At 46.8% G+C, this 12,948-nt stretch overlaps 1 protein-coding gene across 1 annotated transcript in view; it reads left to right on the top strand.

Annotated features, from left to right (window-relative positions):
* POLN (DNA polymerase nu) overlaps positions 1-12,948 on the top strand; it is a 169,001-nt gene that overhangs the window by 34,629 nt on the left and 121,424 nt on the right. The window contains 5 exon segments of the mRNA XM_044913117.1: positions 1,989-2,072; positions 2,372-2,467; positions 9,565-9,621; positions 10,519-10,572; positions 11,210-11,275. Of these exon segments, the coding sequence (XP_044769052.1) occupies positions 1,989-2,072; positions 2,372-2,467; positions 9,565-9,621; positions 10,519-10,572; positions 11,210-11,275 (357 nt within the window).

Here is a 12,948-nt window from a genome sequence, read left to right on the forward strand (position 1 = left end):
CCCTGATCTTGCAGAATAGACTAAATGAAGCATTGCTTGTAGGACTACACTGGTTTCACCTGCTTAGGGAATTTTCAAGGCTGGTCTCCATGTGTGTTTTATTTTTAACATTGTGTAACGTGAATCTTTTTCTGGACTCTGTTCTGTTTCATGTGTTGCTGTGTTGTGGTTTCTTTTCTTTAATCTATCCTGTGCTAATACTCCCCTGCCTTAGTTGTGGTAGCTTTGTAATCATAAGTCTTAATACCCTATGGTATGTCTTCCATCTTTGTGTTTCTTCTATATAGTATTATCCAGTCTTAGGTTCTTTGCATTGCCATGTAAAATTCTTTGATCTACTTTTTTAAAAACCCTGCTGGGATTTTGATTGTATTTTCATGCGTCTGACAAAGGACTCATATGCAGACTGTAATAGAGAACTCCTATCAATAAGAAAAAGCCAGTTAAGGTAATTTTTAAATGGGCGACAATTTGAAATTAATCTACCCACCCGGCCATGCAGCCAGCACCTGCACCTAGCTGAACCCCACCCAAGGTGCTGATCCATGGCAGTGTGCTTTGGACTGGTTTGTCATGAGGCAGCAGGTAACTGGTCCAAGCTGGCCCGGCTTCCTCCGGCCTGGCGGCAGGCCCCAGAACCCAGCTGGGTTTTCCCGTCCTTCTGCCTGCTGCTTTGTACTTTGTGTCTATTCCTGCTCTGAAGAGATGCTTTTGTTTTGTTCTTTAAAGAACTGTCTTTTTGTTTTTCTCTGTTTATATTTATCCATTTCTTCTTGTGCCTGAACACGAGGAGTGCATTAACGTGCAAGTTTATGTGCCATTTTAACTGGAAGCTCAGTTTGTTGCTTGAGTTTTTGTTCCCTAAGGTATGGCTTACTCCTGAAGGGATCCATTATCTGTCCTTTAATGCTCTCTGTTCCTTGGTTTTCTTTTTCTCATTTGTTTCTTTGACTACCGAGTTTTGGCATACTTTAACTGAGGCAAGTGTTTCTGGCTTCTTCGTTTCGCCTACATACTCTTTTCTTGTATCAGACTTGTCCGCTCCTAACTTCTCTGGACCCTCTTTGTAACTTCTTTCAAAATTTCAGACTCAAGGCCGTCCTCATCTGATGAAGAATAGAATGCAGATGATATTTCACCAGGGTGGGTTGGTTTAGCCTCAACTTTCTGTTTTCTTCTATAATTATGTTTTTAAGTCCTGGCTGCCTTCCACTTTTCTTCTGACGGAAGTGGCAAGGGGGCAAGGGGCTTATAAATTCAGCTGTGCTCCACTCCTCACTGTCAGCCGTTGCATGGGGCATGGTTAGATTTTTTTTCACCTGGACCACCCGTACCTCCCACCCCTCAAGCCAGGCTGTGGCCAGAGCGTGTCCCTGGTGTCCCCTGCGGCTGTTCTCTCTGCTGGGTGGGAGGGCACTATGAGGTCATTGGTCCTACCTCCTTTACCTACTTGGATGCTTTCAGGTTTGTGGTATGATGCTAGATCCCTTTTCTAGTAGTAATATTCCTGGAGAATTCATTCTTTCCCTTATTTTGGTGTGTTATTTCCTATTTTGCTTCTTTCATTTTGCTTCCTGAGGTTTGGGAGAAGATGATTCTATGAGCCAGAGTTTTCCACTATGAGTCAAAGTATATATTTTTAATGTCCATTTTGGTAAGTTGTAGGCTATTTTCCATTCTTTTTTTTTTTTAAAGATTTTTATTTATTTATTTATTTGAGAGAGAGAATGAGATAGAGAGAGCACATGAGAGGAGGGAGGGTCAGTGGGAGAAGCAGACTCCCCGCCGAGCAGGGAGCCCGATGCGGGACCCGATCCCGGGACTCCAGGATCAGGACCTGAGCCGAAGGCAGTCGCTTAACCAACTGAGCCACCCAGGCGCCCTATTTTCTATTCTTATAAGAACTTTTGTTGGGAACTGTTTGATGAGCAAATTAAATCATCTTACATTGTGAAAACCATTAGTGAGATTCTGTGTCACCTTCACAGTCTCGTCTCCGGGAACTGGAGCAAGAAGCCCATTGTGTTGCAGGAGAGCACTTTCTTATAACAAGTAGTAATCAGCTCCGAGAGGTAAGACTGAGTTTTGTTTTTGTTTTTTTATAAAATATACTTACTTAGAGGTTAAAGAGAGATTTATTCTGAATTTATAAATATTATTTTATGTTGATGATCTAGAGAGAATGTAAGTTGTCCATGTTTTCTCACATTGAGATTCATTCTTCAAAGCCTGTAAATCCAAGAAAAGAATGAATTCAGAATTTGAGTGTTTGTAGCATCTAATTGGGTAGGCCTTCTGTGACTGTGGTAGTGATGTTCAGTTTCTCTCAAATCTGAGACCCGCTCATCACATGTCACTGCTTTTGTTGAAGATCCTCTTTGGCAAGCTAAAGCTACACCTGCTGAGTCCCAGGGAGACTCTTCCCAGAACAGGGCTGCAGAGACTCCCGTCCACGTCAGAAGCCGTGGTAAGTTCAAAAATTGTCCCCTTTCTTTTTGAGACAGTAGCATGCCTACACGGAGTCACCCACAGACCCGCCCGTGCTCCCTGCAGTGGGCTGTGTGGCAGGTGCTCCCATGAGGTGCTCCCCAAAAGGCTGCCCTCCTAGTATGAACCATGAGAAAGAGGCATACAGTACGGTTTTCCAGAAGCAAGCCACTGACTTCATTTTCTTCAAAGGACAATTAGGTGGAATTTTGTTCTGAAAACAAATTGCTGTCAATCCAATCACAGCCTCTTAGAAACTAGAGGCTGCCAGAAACTAGAAATGGGGAAGGTTGTCAGTCTTCTCCTTTCCTAGATTTATTTTTTATTTTTTATTTTTTTAAAGATTTTTTATTTATTTATTTGACAGAGAGATAGAGAGAGAGAACAAGTAGGCAGAGAGGCAGGCAGAGGGAGAGGGAGAAGCAGGCTCCCCGCCGAGCAGGGAGCCCGATGCGGGCCTCGATCCCAGGACCCTGGGATCATGACCTGAGCTGAAGGCAGACGCTTAACGACTGAGCCACCCAAGCACCCCGATTTATTTTATTTTTAATATAGATGTGGAAGGTTTTTTTAAAAGATTTTTTATTTATTTGTTTGTCAGAGAGAGAGAGCACAAGCAGGGGGAGCGGCAGAGGGAGAAGCAGATCCCCACTGAGCAGGGAGCCCAATACAGGACTCGATTCCAGGACCCTGGGATCATGACCCGAGCCGAAGGCAGATGCTTAAGCGACTGAACCACCCAAGTGTCCCCCTAGATTTATTTTAGAAAATTTGAGCTACCTTTCCCCTGAGAGGAGCCTGTTTTATAAACAGGGAGGAGTGAGAGTCTACTCTATCAGAATGGCAGAGTATAGGGGCACCTGGGTGGCTTAGTGTGCTGAGTGTCCTCGACTTTTGATTTTGGCTCAGGTCATGGTTTCGGGGTAGTAGGATCGAGCCCTGAGTTGAGCTCCGCACCTGGCGGGAACTCTGCTTGGGATTCTTTGACTCTCCCTCTTCTGCTCACTCTCTAAAATAAATGAATAAATCTTTAAAAGATATATGTTAAAAAAAAAAAAAGAATGGCAGAGTATAAATAGATGTCCAGAATCCAGTAAATAATATTCATGAAAGCATGCAGAGTGGGGATCAGTAAGTAAGTGGACTCGTTTTTGTTTTTAAGATTTTATTTATTCATTTGAGAGAGAAAGAGAATGAGCAGGGGGGCGGAGAGCGGCAGAGGGAGAAGCAGGCTCCCTACTGAGCAGGGAGCCTGACACGGGGCAGATGCTTCACTGAGTGCGCCACCCAGGCGTCCCTGCAGTGGCCTTGTGTTGCTGCGGTGAGAGCCAGCTGTGGGGGCTCCAGCCTGTGCTCTCTGTGCCGAGTCCAGCATTCGACTTAGCAGGAGCCTCCCTCCCTACACACATGGCCGCTCCAGCAGTGCACGCTCTGCCCATCTCGGCCCTGCCAGAGCCCCTTGCTTTCTGACAGTCCCCACATGCAGCCCTCAGTGGGCTCAGGTGGCAGTTCTTGAGTGGATCACAGACATCTGTAGAGTGATATGTCCCGAAGGGGGTTGAATCTGCCCCTTCCCCACCTCAGTGGACACCCATCCTCCTCCTGGGTCCTTGGGAGCTAGCAGTGGGTAGAGCAAGGGCAGTGGAGTCAGCCACCACATCCACCTGCATAGCTTGGGCATGTCTTTGACTCCTCTGTGCCTCTGTTTCCTGACCTGTAAAAGAAGGATAATAACAGTTCTTTCCCGACAGCAATCCTGTGAGTGTTCAACAAGTGTGTGGATGTGTGCCTGTGTGTAAAACAGTATTTAGGACGATGCCTGACATATGAGCTCTCAAAAACCAGCAAGTACTGGCTATAATTATTAGCTACTGCATCCAGAAACCTACGAGTCATCTTGGATTTTCTTCCAGCCTCACCCCACAGCCAGCTTTACAGTCTCTACCTGCAAACAGGTTCTTGAGTTTGTCTGCTCCCTCGGTCCTCGTGGTCACCACCGCAGTCACCTCCCACTCACAGCCCTGCAAAGCCCCCTTAGCAGCTTCCCTGATGGCTATCCATCACATCCAGGCAGAGCCATGTTTTACATTAGAAAAATCATGTTATTCCCCTGATGTACATTCCAGGGGCTTCCCGTGACCCTTAGATTAAGGCCCCAGCCCTCCAGTGTGTCTGCAGGCCCCGGGTCTGGCCCTGCCCCTTCTCTGGCCCCCCTTGCTCCCAGCGCCCCATGAGCACACTGCTCCTCACAGGTTCTGCACAGGCTCTTTCCTGGCCTGGAGACTCTCCTGAAGTTTGCACAGTGGCTTCTGATTGTTGGCTTAAGTGCTGCTTTCAGAGAGGCCTCCCCTGGCCACACAGACAACAGTAAGGCCCCCAGGCACAACCTGTTTCTTCACCCAGATCTGTTTCCTGCACCTAGAGTTACCTTAGTTCCTGGTTGGCTTGTCACTCTAGGACGTAGGCTGCGCAAATCAAAGCCCATGTGTGACTTGTGCATTGCATCTCCAGAGCCGAGCAGCCTGAACCAGCACAAGTGTCTGTTCACGGAGATCCGGGACAGCGCGGAGCAGGCCCCATCCTGCTGGGGAGACTCTGGCCTGGATTTCACACCCACACCGCAGAGGGGCACTGCGCCTTAGAGGTGGAGTGCAGCGGTAGCTGGAAGAGCCGCACACTTGCCCCCGTGGGGTCTGGCGCTGAGGGTCTCGGTCTGATGTATTCTCCGTCCTGGCACCGGCTGACAGTGTTGCCCTTCCTTTTCTGCTGCTTAGCTCTTCCAGACAACCGGCAACTAAGAAAGGAAGCGAAACGCTCTTGTGGTGTTGATGTGCTTTCTTGTAGACAGAATTAACGACCTTAATTATTTTTCACAAAGACATGATTGAGGTAAATCATATTAACCTCTCTTACTTAACCGACCAAGTCATACTATTTTGTGCATTTGAAAAAAGATGAACTTTTACTAGGGAGCTCATGTACATGGTTCTAAATTCAGAATTAAGACTCCTCTCTTCTTTCCTTCCCTTCCTGTTCCCTTCCCCATGTGGAAGGATGTGGAGTTCAGGTAAAATGTGTAGCTTCGAACAGTTCAAGTAAGGGCACAACTGTGATCTTAGATACAGTTTTATTAGGCTTTTATTTTTATTAGATTTTATGTTTTATTTCACAGCACTGTTGAACAGAAGGTACAGAGAAGTCTCATATACTGCCATCCTTCCACCCCCACCACACCCGCTCCCCCACCCTCTCCCCCACTGTCCACATCCCCACCAGTGGGACCATTTGTTACCCTCAGTGAACCTCCGCTGACACATCATCATCATCATCCAAAGTCCATAGTTTATCTCCGGGGTCACCCTTTGTGTTGCACATTCTGTAGGTTTGGACAAATGTGTCATGACAGGTGTCCACCATTATGGTATCACACAGAGTGGCTTCACTGCCCTAAACACCCTCATGCTCCCCCCTTTTTCCCTCCCCCCGCCCCGATATTTTCACTGTCCCTGTAGTTTTGCCTTTTTCCGGAATGTCCTGTAGATGGAACCATACAGTATGTAGCCTTTTCAGACTGGCATCTTTCCCTTAGTCATGTACATTTAAAGTTCCTCTATGTCTTTCCTAGTGGATAACTCATTTCTTTTTAATGATGAATAATAGTCCATTGTCTGGATGGACCACAGTTATTACCCATTCACCTACTGAAGGACATCTTGGTTGCTTCCAAGTTTTGTCAATGAGGACGAATGCTGCTATAAACATCTGTGTACAGGTTTTTGTGTGGACGTAAGTTTTCAGCTCCTCTGGGTAAATACCAAGGAGCATGATTGCTGGATCGTATGGTGAGAGTATATTGAATTTTGCAAGAAACTGACAAACTATTTTCCAAAGTGGCTGCACCATTCTGCCTTCCCATGAGCCGTGGATGAGAGTTCCTGCTGCTCCACATCCTCGCTAGCATGTGGTGTTATCAGGGCTTTGGATTCTGCCCATCCTAACAGATGTTAGCTATGTCCTGAAAAGACCACTCTCACAGCTGGTTCAGGGAGGGAGGAGTCTCGTTAATAGGCTGTCACTGTAGTGTGGGGGCAGAAGTCTCCGTGGTCCAGCTGACAGCTGTGAAGATGGAGCAGCGGAAGAATTTCCAGAGCATTTTTAGAGCAGAAAGGAACTCTGTGACTGTGAGTTCATGTGAGCATCAACAAAAGACTGTGGGGGTAGCTCTTGGTTTTCTTAGTTATGCAACTGAGCAGAGAGAACAGGCCACTACTCAGGGAAAACTGGGAGAGGAACAATTTCCTGGGGTGGGGGTGGGGTCAAGCATTCACCTCGGACTTACTAAGACAGAGATGTTCAGAAGACACGGGCACAGAGATGTCACAGGAGCGGTCAGGTCAGTGAAAAGTCTTGTGCTGGAAGTGGTCAGCCAGTTTTTAGTAAAGTTGCCCTGGGATGGTGGTCCCCTACCCTGGCCCAAGCTTTGGAAAAACACTAATGCCCAGGCTGACGACTGATCCACAGAATTGTGTCTGTGGGTTGGACAGCCAGACCCAGGCATGTTTTTGAAGCCCCCGGCTGTTTTTCATAAGCCAGCCAACATTGATAACCGCAGAACCTAACGCTGAGAAACTGACCCTTAGAGGTCAGGGAAAGGGGAGGCGCCGACAAGAGGCTGCGGATTGGCCATGAAAAGAAAGGAGCCGAGAAGAATGTGCTGTCAGGAGCCAACACGGACTGTGTGATAAAGCTCTCAGGGCGGCAGGCGGCTGCGGAACTGCCTCTGATCATGAACCAATGCTGGTAGGGCTTTGTCCAAAGTTTTGTGAGATCAAATACTTAAATCTTTTCAAGGGTTCTCGGACGGCTGAAGTAGAGATATACAGAGAGACTGTGGTTAGATGAGTAAGGTATCGAGATAAGGAGAGCTAGTCGATCTTAAGCAGGTTTCTTGGCTAAGTGTTTTCATATACTGTCATCCCCCTGGGGATAGCTTTTCTAAGTAAATGGCAATTCTGGATTGTACTGAGGTAGGGTGCCTCCCCCTGGGCAGCACCTACTCCCATGACACGAGTGTCGGCTCTCCGGGTTACGATTCTGCGGCCAGCCAAGACTCTTGGGTCCTCAGTCTTTATTCAAACAGACGGGGACGCAACTTCATGCCTTACACTGTTACATGAGAGTTAGCCCAACCTGATTATAGATTCAAAACAATCCTAGCAGCAGTTTTTTGGAGAAGCTGGAAAGCTGATTCCCAAATTGACATGGAAATGCAAAAAACTAAGAGCCAGTGTGATCTTGGGAAGCACTACTGGAGGACTTAGCCCGTTGGACGTCAAGACTAATCCTAAAAAAATAGGGATTGCCAGGAACTAAGTAGCACAGTCTAGTGTCGATTGGAGCATGAACAAACAGGCCAGTGGACCCAGGATGGGGAGTCCACACATGCGTACGAAAGGCACGATCTCCGAGAGGGTGGCTCTGCCAAGCAGTGAATAAGGAGGGCTCGTTCCATAAATGACCCCTATTTCACACCATACACAAAAATAAACTCCAAGCAAATTGTACATCTAAATACAAAAAGCAAAACAACGAAGATTGCAGAAGATAACCATAAGGGAATATCCTCAAGACCCTGAGGTGGGTGAATGTTCCTAAACAGAACACAAGATGCATTACCCATACAGGAAAAGATTGATAAATTGGGCAATAGTAGAATTAAGAATCTCTGTTTATGAAGAGATGCCATTAAACAAGTAAATAAGCAAGTCACAGAAGGCAGAGAGATTTCCAGTAAATATAACCAGCTGAAGAAAACACTGTCCAGAATAACAACTTCCTACAAATCAAGGGGGTGGGGGAAAAGACATGCAAACCAATTTTTTAAATGAGCAAAAGACATGAACAGGGGTTTAATGAGAGAAGATACCTAATTAGTCAATGAGTATGTGAATACTGTCCAAGTATATTAGTCACTGGGGAAATACATATAAAACTACCATGCAGTATCACTTCACATTTACCAGAATGGCTAACATTAAGGCCTGGGACATGTGTTGGCAAAGATGTGGAGCAACTAGAACATCCACATGGTGCTGGTGGGGAACAGATGGGTGCCTTCACTTGGGAGAACTGGCTGGTGTTGCCTCTGCTTCAGTTGGCCCTGCGATTCCATTCCTCTCTGTGTTTCTGCTCAATAAAACTGCAGACATATGTTAACCAAAATCGGGCTCCGAATGTTCACAGCAGCACTACTCATCATGGCCCGCAAACAACCCACTAGTATCCATCAAGGAGAAAATATAGTTGTCCTACATTCAAACAAACAATTGAAAACAGGAGTACAAGTAAATGAAATGCCGCTTCATACAACACAGTTGAGCCTTAAAACCACCCTGTTGAACAAAACCACACACAAAGAGTGTCTGTCCTGTTGCATGGATACGAAGTTCGAAAGCTGGGGAAAGTGGCCTTGATGGTGGAGGCAGAGTGGTGGCTACCTGCAGGGGAGGAGGAGGGGCAGGGACACGCAGGGGACCTGGAATGTTCCATGTGCGTGGTCTTACCCAAGCATGTTCACTTTGTGGTAATCGAACAAATCATGTTCTTAGGATTTTGTGTTGTCCTATATGTAATATTTTGACCTTTTAAAATTAGTTTTAAAATCCATAATCCTATTCTGATGTTACCTCCCTGACATTATGCCTGGATAACTGTAATTGAAACACTGGGTGTTCCTAAACTCTTGAGTTACACATTTGTAGGCATTTTCTTAGTTTATTCTCCTATGTGGTATTTTACATACCCTGGATTTAGATTTCATGAATTTAAATCTCAGGAGCAATCTTATTTCCAAGCTTGTGTGAAATGCCTTTAGCTCTCATATGTACAGCAATGATTTTGTAAGGGATTAAGATTAAAGACACTTGATAAACTGAATTTATTATGAATCTTCACTTTGGAAAATATGGTCAGTACAGACCATTTATTATTAGGACTTTCTCCAGCTGAAAATAAGTGTTCAAAATGTTAAAATTAAATGAAGGAATTATATTGGTGACATTTATTCTCATTTTTCAGTTAAGTGCTGTGCAGGACCTTCATCCATTACCCAAGATAATTTTGGAATATAGACGGGTAGGTTCCCTTTGTGTGTGAATGAGTTGGTGAGGGAGGGGAGCCATCTGGCCCCACCTCTGATAAGAGCCATCAATCCATAATCACAGCAGTAGCCCTGGCAGTGTTCTGAGGGGAACAGAGCTTGTTCAAGCCGGCCTGGTTCCAGCGCTGCTCTCGTGCACCCCGCTCGGCACCGAGCCAGAGGGTCCCACGGGGACGAGGACGGATGAAGATGGGAAGGGGATGTGTGTGTTGTCATCGGGTGGCTTCTCTGTGGACTAGACTCCAGCAGCACAGAGTTCAGAAGCCTCTCTCGAGGGCCTCCTCCCACTCCCCAGCCCTGGGCCTGGCGAAGTTCCCTGCAGCCCTCTGAGCATGTTGGCTTGCTCGTTCGCTGACATGCCGCCTTCTTCCTCAGCAGCCGACGCTTCCTCTGTCCACGCACCTCCGTGTGTTCTCTGTTGTCCGTGAACCACGTCCGTAGCTTGGCTGCCGCTTGTACTATCAGTCTGTCACTCCCTGAACCTGTGGCCTGCTGCTCTCCTGAGGTGTGGCAGCCGACAGGGCTTGGTCATGGCACCAAATGGCCTTCTCCTTGAAGGGACAAACGATTGGAAGAGAACTAAAGGCACCCTAGGGGATGCGGGAGGATGGGTACCCAGGGCTCCCCATTTATCTCTGCAACGTTTCTGAGAAAAGAATCATTCCGGAATTATTCTGGAAAGAGGGTAGGGTGCCATCTTTCCCTGTGGGTCATTGTTATTTAATTGTGGGTACCACACTAGCCTGTTGCAGGGCCTCCTGGAGCTGACACGTGAGCGCCACATGCCCAGTGCTCTGTGAAACACTGCTTTGATGCTTGTTCTTGCTGGATGCTGAAACAAGAAAATGATTACTCTTGTCTGTGCAACCTAGGTTCACAAGACCAAATCAGCCTTTGTGGATGGATGACTAGCTTGCATGAGAAAGGTGACTGAGCTAAACGAGATCCTGTGCCCAGGAATGTGGTTTCCGCGTGGCTTCAGATACATGTACAATTCCCTGAAATTTTAGTTAACGATGAAATCACCAAATATTCTTGAGCTGTGAGCCATGCTTTTGTTATTACTTGGGTCTCTTTATAGCCTGAGTGGTCATCATGCCTTCGGACCTGGAGCTGCACGTATGCCGAAGCCCTGGGCTTCCCCAGGCACTGTGACACCTGTCCCTGAGCCTCTTTCCGTGCCCATTGCAGGGAAGGAGGAGGAGCCTGCAGGCAGGGGTGCTCCATCTGGGCCCCTGTCTTGGCTGCACAGCCCCGCCTGGAGTCCATGCTGAGCCCCTGTGGCACATGGTCCTCCTCTCCCCATGCTCAGGGGCTTGAAGGGACCTGAAGGCCCACATGTCCTGTTGCAGTTTTTGCATGGGTTAGGGGAACCTCCTTGTTGGTCAGCAGTTGGCTGACACCCAGAGACCTTTCAGGGTTGGGGGCTTCGGGCCAGCAGCTTGTGGACGTCGGCAGGAGAGCAGTGAGTGTGTGCTGTGTGCAGGGAGACTAAGGGTCACTGTGCTCTTGACTTCACGTGGCATTGCCAGTGCTGAAACTGATTCTTCTTAACTGATAAAGGGCTCCATTTCCTCTACGTGGAATCAGACTGGAACTGTGACTGGAAGACTTTCAGCCAGGCATCCGGTAAGTTAGCGCCCCTTGGTAGACGCCAGTTTCTGTGCCTGAGAGTTGAGTTTTTGCCTGTATGTGTGTTTGCCTGTGCACTTTGTTTCTAAGAGAGGGCCCCATGTAGATAGATGTGTTTTACTCTGTTTATCCACTCAGCTAATACCCACTTAGCACCTGCTGTGTTTTGGGAACATAGTGGGGGAGTAAGACACATGGTCCCTGCTGTCATGATGTGTTGAGTTGGCGAGGGGTCCTTTCCATCCAGAGAGTCATGCGTGCTGGGGCTGAGGGCAAAAGGGACACCCCCTTCCCACTTCCCCTTCCTCGTCTTCAGATTTGTACTGGACAGGAAGCTTCTGAGGTCCAGAGATGTGTTGAAATGTCTGATGCTCTGATGACCTCCTCCATTTCTTTGTTGTTGTTCCAGACTGTCTCTGATGAAAAAAGCTATAAATACCCTTGAATTTATGATGCAGCTTTAATAACACTCAAAGCAATTAGCTTTTTAAATGGCTTTGTATTTTTGAATTAAAGATGATTCATTACTAATTTTTCATTGCAGAACAGTCCCTTAAGTACAGAAATGTAAAAACAAACAAACAAAAACTAATAAGTCACCTATTATTCCACTGTGCAGAATTAACTGTGGTTAACATTTTGGTGTCTATCCTTATTGACTTTTTGCCAAGTACATATATTTATAAAATACCAAATTTGGTTTTTCTACCAAAATAAAACCTCACTTTTATACTTCTCAATTTTGTTTATGATGTCTTGATATCATACATTAATATTGACCTGAATCTATATTTAGATTTGAACATTTGAATTATTTAAACATATGAATTGAATACATTAATTATTTAAATATGCACTGTAAAAATATATACATATGAGTATATATTTGTGATAAATTCAAATAGTGTGGACATGGGTGGAAAAAAACTTCAGTGCCCTTTCCTTTCCCTTCACGACACGTCTGTCTACCCCGTGGGTCCCCCGTCACTGGTCTGGACTGCATCCTGCCAGCCTTCGTTGGCCTTTACGTGTGTGGGTGCCCAGTGCTCACAGCTGGTGGTCATGTGGGGCTGGGTGGGCTCACACCTGCAGGAGCCGCAGCCCTGCTCCGGGCCCTACGCTCTCTGGACGTCGCACCCACCTTAGGAAGGCCTTTCTCTGGACACCCCGCTTTAGAGAGCTCTTCTGCGGTCTTTACCACAAGCAGCACTAAGACTAGTGCCTCCTCTGAAGGCAAGTGCCTGCTGCACCTTTTCCCTTAGCTTCTGCTTCTCATCAAAGAGTAATTTATGAGTTCTACTGGGAAAACGCACTGGTTTTTTTTGTTTGTTTGTTTTTTCAAAGAGCGAGAGAGGGAGCACAAGTAGGGGGAGTGGGAGAGGGAGAAGCAGGCTCCCCGCTGAGCAGGGAGCCCGATGCGGGGCTCGATCTCAGGACCCTGGGATCATGACCTGAGCCGAAGGCAGACGCTTAACGACTGAGCCACCCAGGCGCCCCTGAGAAAACGCACTTTTTACGAGGTCCTTGCTTTTGCCTGTACAGCGTTGTAAGATCGTATTTTCTATTACATTTCCAGGTTAATCTCTTGCTGTGTTTTATTCTCTTCCAGTAATCTCCAGGGTCTCTGGTTTGTGGGTAGCACTCCTCCCAAGTTTTTAGTGACGCTCTTG

This window comes from Neomonachus schauinslandi, chromosome 2 (genome assembly GCF_002201575.2).
Source record: "Neomonachus schauinslandi chromosome 2, ASM220157v2, whole genome shotgun sequence".
Lineage (NCBI taxonomy): Eukaryota > Metazoa > Chordata > Mammalia > Carnivora > Phocidae > Neomonachus > Neomonachus schauinslandi.